At 43.4% G+C, this 13,805-nt stretch overlaps 1 protein-coding gene across 2 annotated transcripts in view; it reads right to left on the bottom strand.

Annotated features, from left to right (window-relative positions):
* The window catches only part of SLC16A6 (solute carrier family 16 member 6), a 28,371-nt gene extending 15,343 nt beyond the window's left edge, over positions 1–13,028 (bottom strand). The window contains exons 1-5 of one of the 2 annotated variants that reach the window (XM_078654294.1): positions 12,726–13,028; positions 7,859–8,100; positions 6,778–6,921; positions 5,956–6,084; positions 739–1,560 (exon numbers count right to left, since the gene is read on the bottom strand). In XM_078654294.1, coding sequence (XP_078510420.1) covers positions 739–1,560; positions 5,956–6,084; positions 6,778–6,921; positions 7,859–8,093 — 1,330 coding nt within the window. In that variant the 5' untranslated portion in view covers positions 8,094–8,100; positions 12,726–13,028. Of the gene's footprint in view, positions 1–738; positions 1,561–5,955; positions 6,085–6,777; positions 6,922–7,858; positions 8,101–9,699; positions 9,821–12,725 lie in introns of those variants that run through there. The other variant, XM_078654295.1, reaches the window with a different exon arrangement.
* Between the last annotated feature and the right edge of the window lie 777 nt (positions 13,029–13,805).

Raw genomic sequence — 13,805 nt, 5'->3', positions numbered from 1 at the left:
TATAGGTTTGGAAAATAATCTTAAACTTCTGAATGCCAATTTATCAGTATACGTTATGCCTTTCATTTTAAGCCCTAAGCGTGGTTATAGATATATGTTTTTTTTCTTATTAGCAAGTATTGGATTCTCAAATACTACCTGCATTCGAGGATTTGGGGCACAAAATAGTTGGAAATACTGCATCTGATATTAAGTTCATGTTTTGGCACCATAAAGGTTTTGACAAAGCATGAGAAAAATCACAAGATATGGTGGAATTTCGATTATTTAAATCCTAAATGTATTTAGAGATAGGCTTCATGAATCGGGGTGAGATGTGGAAATCGCGAGTAACAGATTAATACTGCTTGTAGGTTAGATAAATTTGAGGCATTAAAGGTGCAAGATTACAAAGCGGAATACACTGAAAGTGCTCACAATGGAATCTTGCGGTTACAGAGATTCAGGTGTTGGCTAAATTAGGTGCACCAATGTCTACAATAAAGTACTCTGTATGGGGACTTGAATGTTGACCCAGTATCCTGACTGGTGAATTATGGCTCACTGGAGGCCTTTTAAATATATATTTACCTTCACATAAATATAAAACCACCTGCAAACATACCCCCACTTGGTAGTTGAAGGGGGAGCCACAATTTTCAAAAAATGCTAACGTAATACACACAAATACAAATTAAATAGTTTTCATAAATTAAAACAAAAGTTTTTAGGTTTAGAAAAATGTAAAAGTCAACATACCTCCAAGTGGTGGGCCAGCCAATCCGGCTATGCTCTGAATGAAAACATACACTCCAACTGCAGAAGACATCTTCTCGATCCCCACAACGTCATCATCTGCTAGCATTGGAATGTGGGTTCCTGCAACTGTTCCTAACATACATCCAAAAAATGCGCTGCACACCATCAGCCCCCAAAATTCTGAGGCAAAGGGAAAGGAAATGAGAGCCAAACATAACAAAACAACGAAAATGAGCACAATATAAATCTTGCGAATGGGCTTCTTATTTAGAATCCAGCCAGCGCCAATTCTTCCGAAAACTTCAGCGATGGCCATGGCAGACAACATGTAGGCAGAGTGGTCTTTATCAATGTCAAGACTGATACCCAGTGGAATGATGTACAAAGAAGGGGCAAAAAAAGCAAGTGTAGCAAAAAGGCCAAACAGAGCATAACAAATAAAACCACCATTTTTCAAAATTGAAAAATCTAAGAGTGTGATTTTTGATTTTACAATTGGACCTCGTGCTGCTTCCAGCATTTGGACATCTTCCTGTGGTACAACATGTTCTGTCTCTGGTTTCAAGTTTTCATTTTCTTTCTTAGGTGAGGTAGTTATTTCGACTCCTGAGTCTATGGAGTCAATTGAAGTAATTGTTTTCTCATTTTCAAGTATGTATTCTGTTTCCACGCTTTCTTTTTTTGGAGTTTCTTCTACTTGCACTTCTTTTTGGATTTTCATTGGTCGTAGCAGAGATCCACAAACAACAATATTTAACTGAAGTACACCAACAAGCAGGAGGCTATGTCTCCAACCGAGTTGATCCTTTATAGCAGTGATAGCTAGGGAAGAGAATGAAAAATCACAGCTGAACAACGTAGTTTGTTAATTTACCGACATTGATTGCAACATGATTTTTAATGATACATCAATCTTTTGAAAACCTTCAGTATAATATGCTCAGTATAACTATTGACACAATTTACTCTCCTACCACACTGGTAAATTATACATTGGTATTAAAAGTATTACACAAAGAAAGGGATGGCTGGGTGACAATTGCGCACAGTTGTGAAACAGTACAAAATATCCACGTGATTAAAGCTCAAAGGATAAGGTAACGGCCATCCACCGTTCACCAAATGGTGTGGAAAACCATGCCATTTACCAAACAGATAATATATCCTGAGCTAAATTTTTGAAAAAAAGCCCTCCAATGTTAAGAAGTCCGTTGCTTGCAGCATACAGGACGAAACACGTGTTGGCGGCTAGATCTTTGCTTTGAAGAAACTTTACGAAATAAAACAGAAGATTGAGAAGATTAACTTGCATTGGAGGACTTTTTTTTGAAAAATTTAGCTCAGGATATATTATCTGTTTGGTATTAAAAGTAGTTTCCTAGGACATTAAATAAATATGTTCCGGGTCACTTGCACATTCTTTGGGAAGGAAGGAGAAAGACATCACAATATTGATGATATGGCACGGCTAACTTTGGCAATCATTGTGTAGTGCACAATGGCATTATTGGTGGTTTCTAGTTACTGTTAACCCCTTCCCTGCTGCCGTCGGCCGCTGGACGTCACTAGCACTACCTCGCTGGTGCTGCAAACATCCAACGGCCGACGCAGCCCCGCCCACTCTTTAAAACTGCCGCAAAAAATTGACCGCGGCTAATGGGTTAAAGGCTTAATGTACATGGAGTTGTTAACCTAACTTGAGTTACTGAAAGAGCAGGCGATTTCATAATTTTGTCTTGGTAGCCTTATGTTTGACTAGAGTAAGTGGGTGCAAAGCACATTGTATTATCGTTGTGTCATCTTTTTACTTCATGCTCCCACCTTCTTGTCATCTTCAGCCGACGGCAACAGAACTGGGATTGCACACAATTTGAGGCTGTTTTCAGATCCTCACAAGATCTACATCCGTCTGTGGATTTGGAAGATAATCGGTTCTGTGGGTACACTACAGAACCTAGGCTGATATTCCTGTTGATTAACTGAGGTACATTTACTACGGCAACATAATGTTCACACTTAAATTAGGAAGGCCTAGTACTATTAAAACGCCCAACTGTACAACACGTATGACGTGATGCTTGAACGATGCCCCAAAATAAGACACTCTCATGATGTACTGATGTTTTCTTAACAGGATAGAGATTTGTGCTGTCAGATTATGAAAATTAATCATTTTCTGTGCAGTAGCCTTTGCCCTGAAGATAATACCAAAGGACTACACTCGACTATACATGCAACTTCGAAACCTCTTCACTGTGGAAATGTTTATCAGACTATTGCTCCTGTGCTCTGATAATAATTAATCTAAAGGTTGGTTCCTTGTCTGCTAAATTCCTCTACAAGTCAAGACACCCCACAGTAATGACTGCCCCAGGTCAATATGTTGCCGTAAGTACCGAAGATTGATTAGGCCATGACCAAATGTCTCAAAATGCATACTTGTATCTCGGTTGGAAAAAGAAAGACTAGTTCTCATCCTAAATTGACATCTTGGCTGCCTTTACCGCTTCTGGATCTTATAATGGCACAGTCCTTTATTTGACTAAGATGAGGGAGGGACTCTACACAGGTCTTGTACAAACTAAATCCGGGTGCAGTGATGTTACCGCAATACTTTGTCTCTTAATAGTCATTAACCTATTCTAAACTGTAATGGAACCTTGGGGAAAGGAGTAAATAACCGATTTCTCTAGCATTCCTTATTATCATTGATATATTCTTGTCACATTTTCAAAGTTCTCTTATTCTAAGACCCTCGGCAAGCCCCCACTTTAGTGCTGCAGCATGAGATACCTTTCTTTCTCCAGCATGTGCCACTGGTTTCCACTTATTGCAGGCCCTAATTCATCCAGGCCTAAATGTGACCCAAATTATTCAAGAATTGGTGTCATTACTTTTGTTGAAGTAAAGCAGGCCAAGGAGGCTGTTATTTTCCATATGGATAGTGATATGGGTATAAAAATGTCCTTGTTCCATTTTGTGTTTAAAGACTGATATACAAACAAGGCTCCTGATCCACGGCCACCGCATCACGTGGCCATTGAAAGCGATTAGTTACATTTTAGATTATGTCCTTTGCAAGGGGACCGCACGGAGATGGTCTCACTTCACGTTTTTCATTGCCCCACTAGGAGAGTGATGCCCTTCACTGAAGACGCGCACTTGCTATGTGGTAAGAGCAGTGCTTTAAATGGGGAAAAAAAGTGCAGGTACTCATCAGATCGAGCTGGGGGTGTGGCAAGGAGGCGGGGCTAGAGGGCAGGTCTAATGAAAAACATTTGAAGGGCGCAAGAATTTTTTCGGTTGCGAATGATGGCAAATTGCTTCCCTTTGTAATTTATTGTTGATGCCTTGCATGTATTAAGTTGTACTAGTTGACATGCTTGAAAGGTAACTAATTAACTTCCCTTTTTGTCAGAGGCACCTTTATATTAAACAAAACATTAAAAGGTGCAGAGACTTCTTTTACTGAAAATGAATTAAAGGAAAAAAGACAACATCCTAAAATGCAACTCTGACCTGCATCGGGTGGAAGGAAGCCATCAGTTGTCATGCTAGTGATCCTGGGAAAAGCAAGTTATCTGGAGTCTCACAACAGGGCAGTAATATTTCACCCTGTCAATCCCTTTCTAGATTCTGTGCCACCCAGCAAAACTTAGCTCAAAATGGGACGTCAGGTCTTAGTTGTGTTTGAATGCTTATATTGTTAGCTACGTTCAGTGTATTCTGGTAAATGCGCATTTTCAACTCCGTGCACATTATTCTTCCCCTTCCAGTGTGCCCCAGTAAAGTCTATACTGTGTTCAAGTATTTTGATAAATCCATTCTTCCTCCAAGTATGCAATCTGAATTATTATGATTGTTTGTTGGGCTTTTCGTTGTTTAACTTAGTTACAAAAAAATTTGTCACATTAGGGTACGTTTTATATTCGCTGATAAAAAAAAACACGACTTAAAAATACCACCCTCCCCTCAAAATTATTTTTCTATCCAGCTGCTGCCCCCGCTTTAGATAACACTTTTTTGGATGACAAGATACTCGCCTACCTCTACACTCTGATGTCCCTAGCGCTTACTTACTAGCCCCATATCCCCTCCGATGCCCCCATGTGTCTATTTACATTTTCTCTTTTTTCAAGTGGTCACGCCACCTTTCATCTTAAATGTCCCCTCCTTCATCCCATCAAATTCCTTCTCTTGATTTTCTGGGATACCCCTCCCACACTTAAAATACCAGTCTCTGCCACTGCAGCTGTCGCTCTGTCTGCACTCAACAGGCCCCTTCCACCGACCTGTGTCATTGTCGAAAGCCTTGGCTCTTTCTTGGGACACCTACCCACCCCGACTCTTATCAGATGACCCTCATCTCATCCATCAGGTGCTTTATTTTAAACCCACTGCCCCGCGCCCGCAGAGTATTCTCTACTATAATTTGCTTGCCCCTTTCTTCTTCTTCAGATAGCCCCTCGATTTCTTCAGTAAAGCTCTCCTCAGTTGTCCCCTTTCTTACCACCAGCTGCTGTGCTATCCTTTCCTTTTCGTCTTTTTCGTATAGAAGAAAGGCAAAGCCAGAGCAAATTGAGCTTTTTAAAGAGCTTCCCTTTCTTCCTGCCCACAGCTTCCTGGCGGGTGAGGTCACACCAGAGGAGCAACGAAAGTCAAATATCGGAGGAGGGAGTGAGGGGGGTCTAGGAAAAAATGTCGGGGGGGGGGGGCTGAATCTTCAAGCAAGAGTCAGAGTTGCGCTGCAGGAGCGCTCTAAGAAGGGGTGAAGTAAATCAAAACCTCATTAACAAGCAAAAAGGTATTTCAAAGACCTGTGAAGTACTCGGGTGCGGCTGTGTGTGCGCCTGGAGGCTGTCTCAGCCGCAGCAGCCACACACGAAGGGGGGGGGAGGGGGTTGGCGGTGGCTGAAGTCCAATGGGCATTGCGCGCCTGGGTCACACGTCGCCCTGCCTTGACGCCATGGCGTTACTGCCCTCCTTGTGAAATCACCAATATGTGAGCATGCGCCGCAGTGTAGAAATACGATGCATGCTCACATTACTGACTATGCATGACAGTGAGTACCGGTACTCTATTTTGTGGGGGAAGAAGTGCCGGTACTCAGTACCGGTGAGTCCGGCCCATTTAAAGCACTGGGTAAGAGTGACCCTGGCCTAAAATTTCACATTTGGGCGCATTTGTTTTGGGATTAGTTATATTGAACTGCTTACCTGGTGCAAAGGCGAAAACGGCGCAACATTCTCCAGTCGAGGCAACTGCAGTAACCAGTGAACGTTTTTTGTCAAAGTACTGTGACAGTATGGTGACTGTTGGAATGAAACTTAGTGAGTATCCCAAACCTGTGGAAGGATGGAAAGGACAGGTGTGAGAATCTGTTGAAACATGTATGTTTTACACAGCAGTAAACTCTTCAGAGCGAAATAAGCAAAGAGAGAAAGAAGGACGTGTAAGATGGGGAAACTGTGACAAAGGGAGAAAGTGAGGATAAAAGAGACCTTGCAAGAGGGAGATAAGAGACCGGAAGTGCAGGGTGGCGAACAAAGAGGCATGCATTGGAATCAGGAATAGCAGTCTTAACATTAGGCAAGGCTATCTATAATTTAGCGTATCTGAAGCAGACTTCTTGGATCCTTGTGCAGATTTCTTATCCCCCCCTTTTTTTTTTTTTTTTTTTACAAATTACAATTTTGAGGACACAAGATTCTAGTAGCCACAGAAACCAAAATGGCTGTTTTCACAACTTGTAGAGCCCTCTGCAGCGGGTTGTAAGTCTAGAATTATATTTCTCTGCTCTTTTAAACCCATTTGTGTATCACTGGATCTACCTATATTTGTATACTCGTTTGCACAATGTTTCCAGGATGATTAAAAAACGATTCCCTCTGCTTCATTTAAGTTCAACTTCCCTAATGTCCTGAAAGGCCATAATAAATTATCATTCTCCTCAGTCCAGCTTGGGACAGTTGTGTTGCCTTACTATGATTAATGCCATAGTACAATGATAGCTTGTGTTGGTGGTACTTAGAACTTACCAGATATTAGACCAATTGTTAAGTACATTTCGTCGACACTGCGTGCAAAAGATGCAGTGACCATTCCGATGCTGACCAGGAACCCTCCGGCCATAACCACTGGTCGGTGGCCAAAACGATTGCTCAGTACTGTTGACAGTGGAGCTGGAATAAAATAAAGCAGAGTTAGTTTTACCAAGAAAATGAAGCAGTTCTATTTTTGCTAGTGAAAAGAAAACAAAGGAGGACATTTTTACTATGTGCATTTTGTTACGTTCACAACCAAGACCCGTGTTTCCACTTTTGTTTGGTACATATGCAATATATTCGTGATATGCTGGTAAAAGCATCTGTTTGTGAATACTTGATGCATGCGATGATTTCGCGTCCTAGCCTGTTAATAATAAATATATGTTCCCATGCTGACAGACACCCTTCTTTGCCATTTGGAGTAATCTCTGTTCTCTCAAAAAAATAACTGCAGCTTCATGAAGTGTCTATGTTCTGACTAGCCAGAGTAAAATAAAAAAGACATTTCACTGATAAAACGTGCACTGGTTATGCCCAAATTTCATTCGATTGTTTCAATATTTTAGTTTTGGGAGTCGGCTCTGATAAGTCTAGCTAACAAGGAATTACTCAGGAAGCCCTCACCCGCAGAGGCAAGTGACATAAAGCAAGTCTGATGCTAAACTACCTTTCACTGTTTCTTCAAATTCGTCAAAAAAGGCGCGAGATTAGGCAACTTTATCTTAAAAGCAAAACTATGTGTCAGCGAGCTGCAAAAAGCACGTGGCACTTGCATACTGGAGGGTGCATGCGTTCATCATTTCAGCAAGAAATGAGAAAGGCTTTTCTGGGAAATCCTTCAGATTTCATTAAGCGTAATGTAGGGTGAGATTCCAAGACCTGCACGCTGCACACTTACTAAAAGATAAACCTATTACGAGGTCAAGTGTAAACAAAAGAACTGCTGCTTTCAAGCATGTTTGGTTTAAGATCATAACTGCGGTATCTTTAACCCCTTCATGTTCAACAGGTGTTAGTATCCAGTTTTAAGGCGCTACACACTTATTTGGGGGCAGGGAAGAGTGCCACTCACCAGTAAATGTCATCACAAACACACATATTGAGATGATCCAAGATATACGACTGTTGCTTTCGTCGAAGTAAGTGATGAGTTCACTGAAGAAGACTCCAAACGTCTTGATGACCCCATATGTGAATACTTCCACAAAGAAGAAGGCAATGGCCACCACCCAGCCCCAGCCTCCATCAGGCACTTTGGTGTAAACCTTTACATTGGTGCAGGTTCTTGCGGTGTCCATGGCAGTCATCCTGAATCTGTAGAGAAAAGAGATAACTTAGACTACTTTTTGGGTTTTCTTTTCGCAATATATTTTGATTTTGTTGCTTATTATACAATAAGTACTTTATAAGTTTGGAAAAAATGTGCTTCAGCACCTACATAATGTAGCTCCGAGATCTCACTTTCGGGAATAATGTCTCAATCAGTTTCTCTCACACATTTCCCCAGCCTTTCTGCAGCAATGGTCTCTGCTGCTTTCGTGCATGAGAACCCGTTTGACTCATTAATGTTGCCAAACTGAGGACTTTGCTGTCCATATGTGGCCCCTCTGAGGAAACAAAAAGCATACCTTCTAGTTTGCATGTTAGTCCCTGAATTTCTACCACTTAAGGATGGCAGGCAATGTGACCTCTTCAACTTAAATTACTGTGGATGCATCGAAATGTTCATTTAGACAAATCGTTAGCAATCCAATCAATGGCGGGGAAGTAAGCAGTGATAGACTCAGTCTTTGAGCCTAAAGCCTAAGCAGGTCTTCCTAATGCTTGAAACCGTCCATCACAGCCTTCCTGCATGCCTCTCCCCAACTGAATGCTACATACTGATTTCCATATTAAGCAAAGTGTGCTCATAGACGAAGACGGGTGAATGGAATAGACCCATTAGGGGTTGTTCTAGGTCGAAACATGTTGACCAGATCACAAGGTGTTGTGGATCAGCACCACCCTTGTTTATTGACTTATCTCTATCTATTCTGTTTTTCCCCAAATAAAGATTTACCTACAAGGTACGAGATCATTTTGACTCACCACTGTCGATATCAGACAGTCTCCCTCCTGGTAGAGGTTACACAGTCACATACAGAACGGGACACTGGAGTGATAGATCCAATGATGATGCTATCTACCAAACCACAATAAGCGGTGCTCACATACACCGCAGATTGTGACTGAATATTGATTGAAAACTACTATTGTTTGGAGGCTGAATAAACCTCTGCTGCTTCCTCCTGCCTATTGATTAGTACAGTAACATTTAGAAAACTCATCAAAAATGTATTTCGGTTACCTTTGTGTACCATTGTGAAACTATTTGAGCGTTTATTGAATTATCCTGAGTTTTCAGTGATTAAGGTGGAATGGGGGGAAAAACCTTATATAAACAGCTAGTCCACCCTGTGCCAATGGCGAAACAGACAAGCAAACAGAGCAGTGTTGTAAACCACTTAAAAGGAGCAAGTGATCAAAAAGAGTAACGTTTTCTTCCCTTATGACTACTGATCCAAGTTTTTACAGCAGATTTTAGTACCAATATCTACATAAGTAATGGATTTGATGACTGCCTCTTTAAAAAGATTTATAGAAAAGAGTACTTGCATGTATTGGAAATCACACCATCATAACAACAACAAAAAACACCAGACCAAATGTAGCTATGTTAGTACTTGTTAACAAAAAGACATAGTATTTGGCTGAGCACACTGGTACTACACTGTGGGTTGCAGACTGTTGGCCTCCAGCTAGCAGGTAGGAAGCAGTATAGGTAGTAGGAGTGTGGCAGCAGAGGGCTGGAGGGACCAAGTGGTAAAAGGAGAGGGGGGGACCATGAGAAGAATCCTGGTCATGCACACTTACAAAGATGGTTATGCAGCTTCCGCAATACAAGAGCAGCCCAGATGGATTTCCTGGAAAGGACCAGATTGCCTCCCCTCTCTGCGCTATCACAGTCCAATTTGGCATGTGTTCCCTCCCCAATAGCGAAATTTACCTTTGAGCAATGCTTTAAATGGGATGAAAAATGTGGGAGGGTCTTTGAAAGGGGCGTGGCCAAATTGTAACTATGAATCCTTTCCAAGAGGCTTGGCCTGTTCAATTAAGGGAGTGACTTGAAACATGTAATCTGTGGTCATCAAATAGTATATGGAAACACTTCCCAAACAGGATGATCAAAAGACAAACAGAACACGTCCAACCACCCGACCACCCTACATGGTGTAGCATGGGGCTCATGTAGGCACACAATCAGTGCCCACATAAGAAAAGAACTACAAATGTTGAAATACAATACATTAAAATCCCGTACTTTACATATTCTGCCACCTAAACTGTAGGTGGGTGCCTCTGTGAATTTTGTTATTGCATCTAGACCTGTCACACAACAAAAGCATATCTGCAACACAACAAGACAGACCTATTTGCTTTGTCAGTTCTTGTTAGCTGTACCAGATAAATGAATAACAATGAGCTTGTTGAGAATAACTAGTCTGTAATGTTTAATTCACAATGCCATATTTTCCAAAATAAAGCCCTTTCCACAGATCTGTGAAAGCGTCGGAGACCTTCAGTGTGTCCTAGGTACTATCGTACTCCTCTTCGCACCACTTTCTTCTGCATTCTCTCCTGACCCGCCGGCGTCTGGACGAATCCCCGGAAATGGGATGCCTAAAGCTTGGCTGAAGCACTGGCTACCTCAGTGTGGACTGGAATTGTATGTTTAGTACTAACCACCTTACCCTGGCTTGCCTCTCAGCCTGGATCATGCATGTTGCTTCAGAATTTCAAGAAAACAGGTTGGTGGGGGCGGTTTTAGGGTTAGCAGGCAACTAATTGTGCCTTCTGTTCAACAAAGTGTACCTGTAAAGTTTATATACCGATGTGACCTGTTGTGCTGAGCACCTGTACTGACTGCTCTCCTGTACACCATTGAGCACTTGAACTGACTGCATAGTGTACTGGCACCAGTACGCACCCGCACTGGTTGTAGAGGAGTGTCCACTATCGTGACGTGCATCTGTACTCTGTGTAGTATTGTGCACCTGTGCCGCGTCTTAAGGTATACGCCAGAAGGCTTGCATGTTCTGTGGTGTGGCTGCCGAGTTCTGTCCAGTGCATGGAGTATGTTATGTTAAGACGGACTCCTAATACATCTAAGCTTGAGCTCAGTCTCGCACTTCTTCTCCGCTGTGATGTGGCACATTACCGGATGGAAGCTATCTGCTGCTGTTGCGCAGCGCTCCACCAGAGCCATGTGTAAAACACGAGGTTTGTTTGCACTGCGCGCACTATTCATCGAGCTCTGTTGAACGCTCAGGCGCTTTACAGCCAATCTCAGGGCTTCTGCGTTATACAACCGGCGAGTAACAAGCGCGTGCCCTTTTCCAGTATAAAGCGGAAATGGTGGCGGCTGCGCGTCTTCCAGCAGGAGGAAACTCAGGAGAGAAGGGTCTAGAGAAGAACCTGCTGCGCACTTAGCAGCAGCGCGCAAAGGGACAGCGCAGCGCCCTGTCATCTTTAGTTGGTAGCACTATTTATAGATGTAACGAGTGTCTATTCTTACAACTGTGTCCTAACCACCCTGTAATGTCAAGCGCTCGGATACCCTGTAGTATTCATCATCGCCTGTAAAGCTGTAACCGTAGCTTAAGGGTACGGGACGTTCGCCGTGGCAGGTCTGTACAGAGGTGGGTTCTGTTCGCAGTACGCGCCTTCCGAGGAGCGGGCTCTGTGGCTGTGCACCTCTTGGACTGTGCAGCGCTGTGACGCCACTAGCCGGAAATAGCGCCATATTTGGAATACATAAATAAAGTGCACGAGGGAGAGTTCGGATTGAGGTTTCTCAGTGAGGACGGCAGCTGAGAGTCAGTCATTGCCTGGGAGAAGGCTGAGTAGGTTGTTGACGTGTGCCCTAAACACAGAGGCACTCACGCCGCTACCTTAACTCGCTTCCCTAAACCCAGTGCGAGAATGAGATCCTTAAAGGAATGTTCACAACACAGGGTCGATTAATCATAGCCTGGGGCCAAATGTTACCCTTGACTTGCAGCTCCTGGCTTGCCCCTTGGGTACCCCTTGCATCTTAAGCCGAAGAAGGAAGCAGCAGAATCTCTCAACGTAAACAGGTGCATTAGCGACCCCTTTAGTTTTAGTAGTTTCCACGCTTAACTACCCTTCCCCTGACCCCGCAGCAGCAAACACCGTGCGGCTGACTGGCTAAGAACGGAAAAATGCCGCCTGCCCTCGAATGTATGTCACAGAGAAAACAAAATGATGTGTGGTGTCACTTCGTTGTCCACGTCAGTTGGACATAAAAAAAAGTCAATTTTGGGAAGTATGCGGTATTATCACAATAAGGGTTAAATATCATTATTTCTGGTTTAGGTTTCAAAGCTGAAACCTGAAAGAGTTTTCCTTTAGCCTTCTATAGAACGTGCCGATGGCATGTATGCGCCGGCACAAGGCAGCACAGTGCGAGCCTCCGAGTTGCTGCTGGTCCGCCGTGTAACTGGAAACTGCACCTGAGTGAGAGCATCACTGGCGTTGCTACAACACCGGCTACCCAGCGTGCTTTTAAAACAAGTACACAGCGTAATCTCCAAAACACGTAAAAACTAAAGTTCACTTGGAATCTACATAACATTTTTACATTCTGTGAACGTGCAGCTAAACACAAACGTTCTGTACTTGTACTATAATTCTAAGTACTTGTAAACAATCAGAAAAATTCCTATTTTAAATACATTATATCATCTAGCAAGTTCAAAAACATGCGCAGTGCTTTAAATGGGCCGGTACCGCTGTGTAGTTTATAAATTATATAAATTGCTAACAACTATTTCTTGAACGTCTCATTTATAGCGCTGCAGTAAAAAAGCAGTACTCACCAGCAGTGTCCTGCGTTGGCAGCAGGAGGTTAGATCTAAGCCCCCTTGACCTTTCCGCGTCCTGTAGCCCCCTGACCTCTTTAACCCTTTGCTCCCGGAGGAGGCGAGCTTGAGACAGGACCCCGTGTGCCCGGGTTCGCCCCCCCCGCCGCCCCCAGACACACGGCTGATCACTGCCTGCTACTGCTCTCCCTCCCCCGGTCCCTTCTGCACTGCCAGCCCTCGCTGTGTTCTTGGTATATATACCGGCTTCAGCCGGTCTGCGGGAGCGTGCCCGAGCAGCGCGGGAGCGCGCAGCAGTCTGCACCATCGCCCCATCGCCGGAAAGATGCGAGCGCTGCTCTCAGTGCGGATGCACGCTCGCGTGTTGCTTGACTCCCAGCCACAGGATTCAGCATACTACAGTGCTGTGATGTGTATAGAGACAATGGTAACATTACTCCTAAAGAAAAATTACGTACGCATCACTGGTCTATACGGGGCAAGTGCCACGTACCCTTCAGATCTCTAGGGGTCCGGCTGAGCTTAGCTTTCCCTCATAATATGGTGCATTTTTGGTGGCATCATATGTGTTTATTGCCTGCGTGTGCGGCAAGCATAAGTTGCACGGTGATCTGTGTATGAACCACGAGTTCAACAAGAACCGCTCTTATAGATCTGATTTAGCTTTAGTCAGCGATGAATGAGGTTCGTAAGTAGCGCGTATAAGGGATGTGTTATTTAAACCTGCCCTAGCCACATAAGAAGCTAGATATGCCGACAAGGGCGAGAGGGCACAGGACAGATAGTTTTTGGTGCGAAAATGCCGGATTATTTAAGCAGGTGCACATCACAAACAACAATTATTGTAGGCAAAATGCCTTACAAGACTACCATCCTCACTGTCCATCAATAACCTACTGATTGGCCTACTCCATCCCTAATTGTCCCACCACAGTACCCCCTACTCGACCTCCTGTCACTATATCCTTCCGCCCAAACTATACTTCTTTAAACTGTAACCTTTAACTCCCTGCCTTCTGAAAGTGTAAACATACTCCCATTTGTAGTGTTTGCGGTCCAGTGGTTCCAGTGGAGGCA

Source organism: Lissotriton helveticus, chromosome 7, assembly GCF_964261635.1.
Source record: "Lissotriton helveticus chromosome 7, aLisHel1.1, whole genome shotgun sequence".
Lineage (NCBI taxonomy): Eukaryota > Metazoa > Chordata > Amphibia > Caudata > Salamandridae > Lissotriton > Lissotriton helveticus.
Note: the sequence above shows the minus strand (reverse complement) of the source record. Positions and strands in the feature narration are given on the sequence as shown.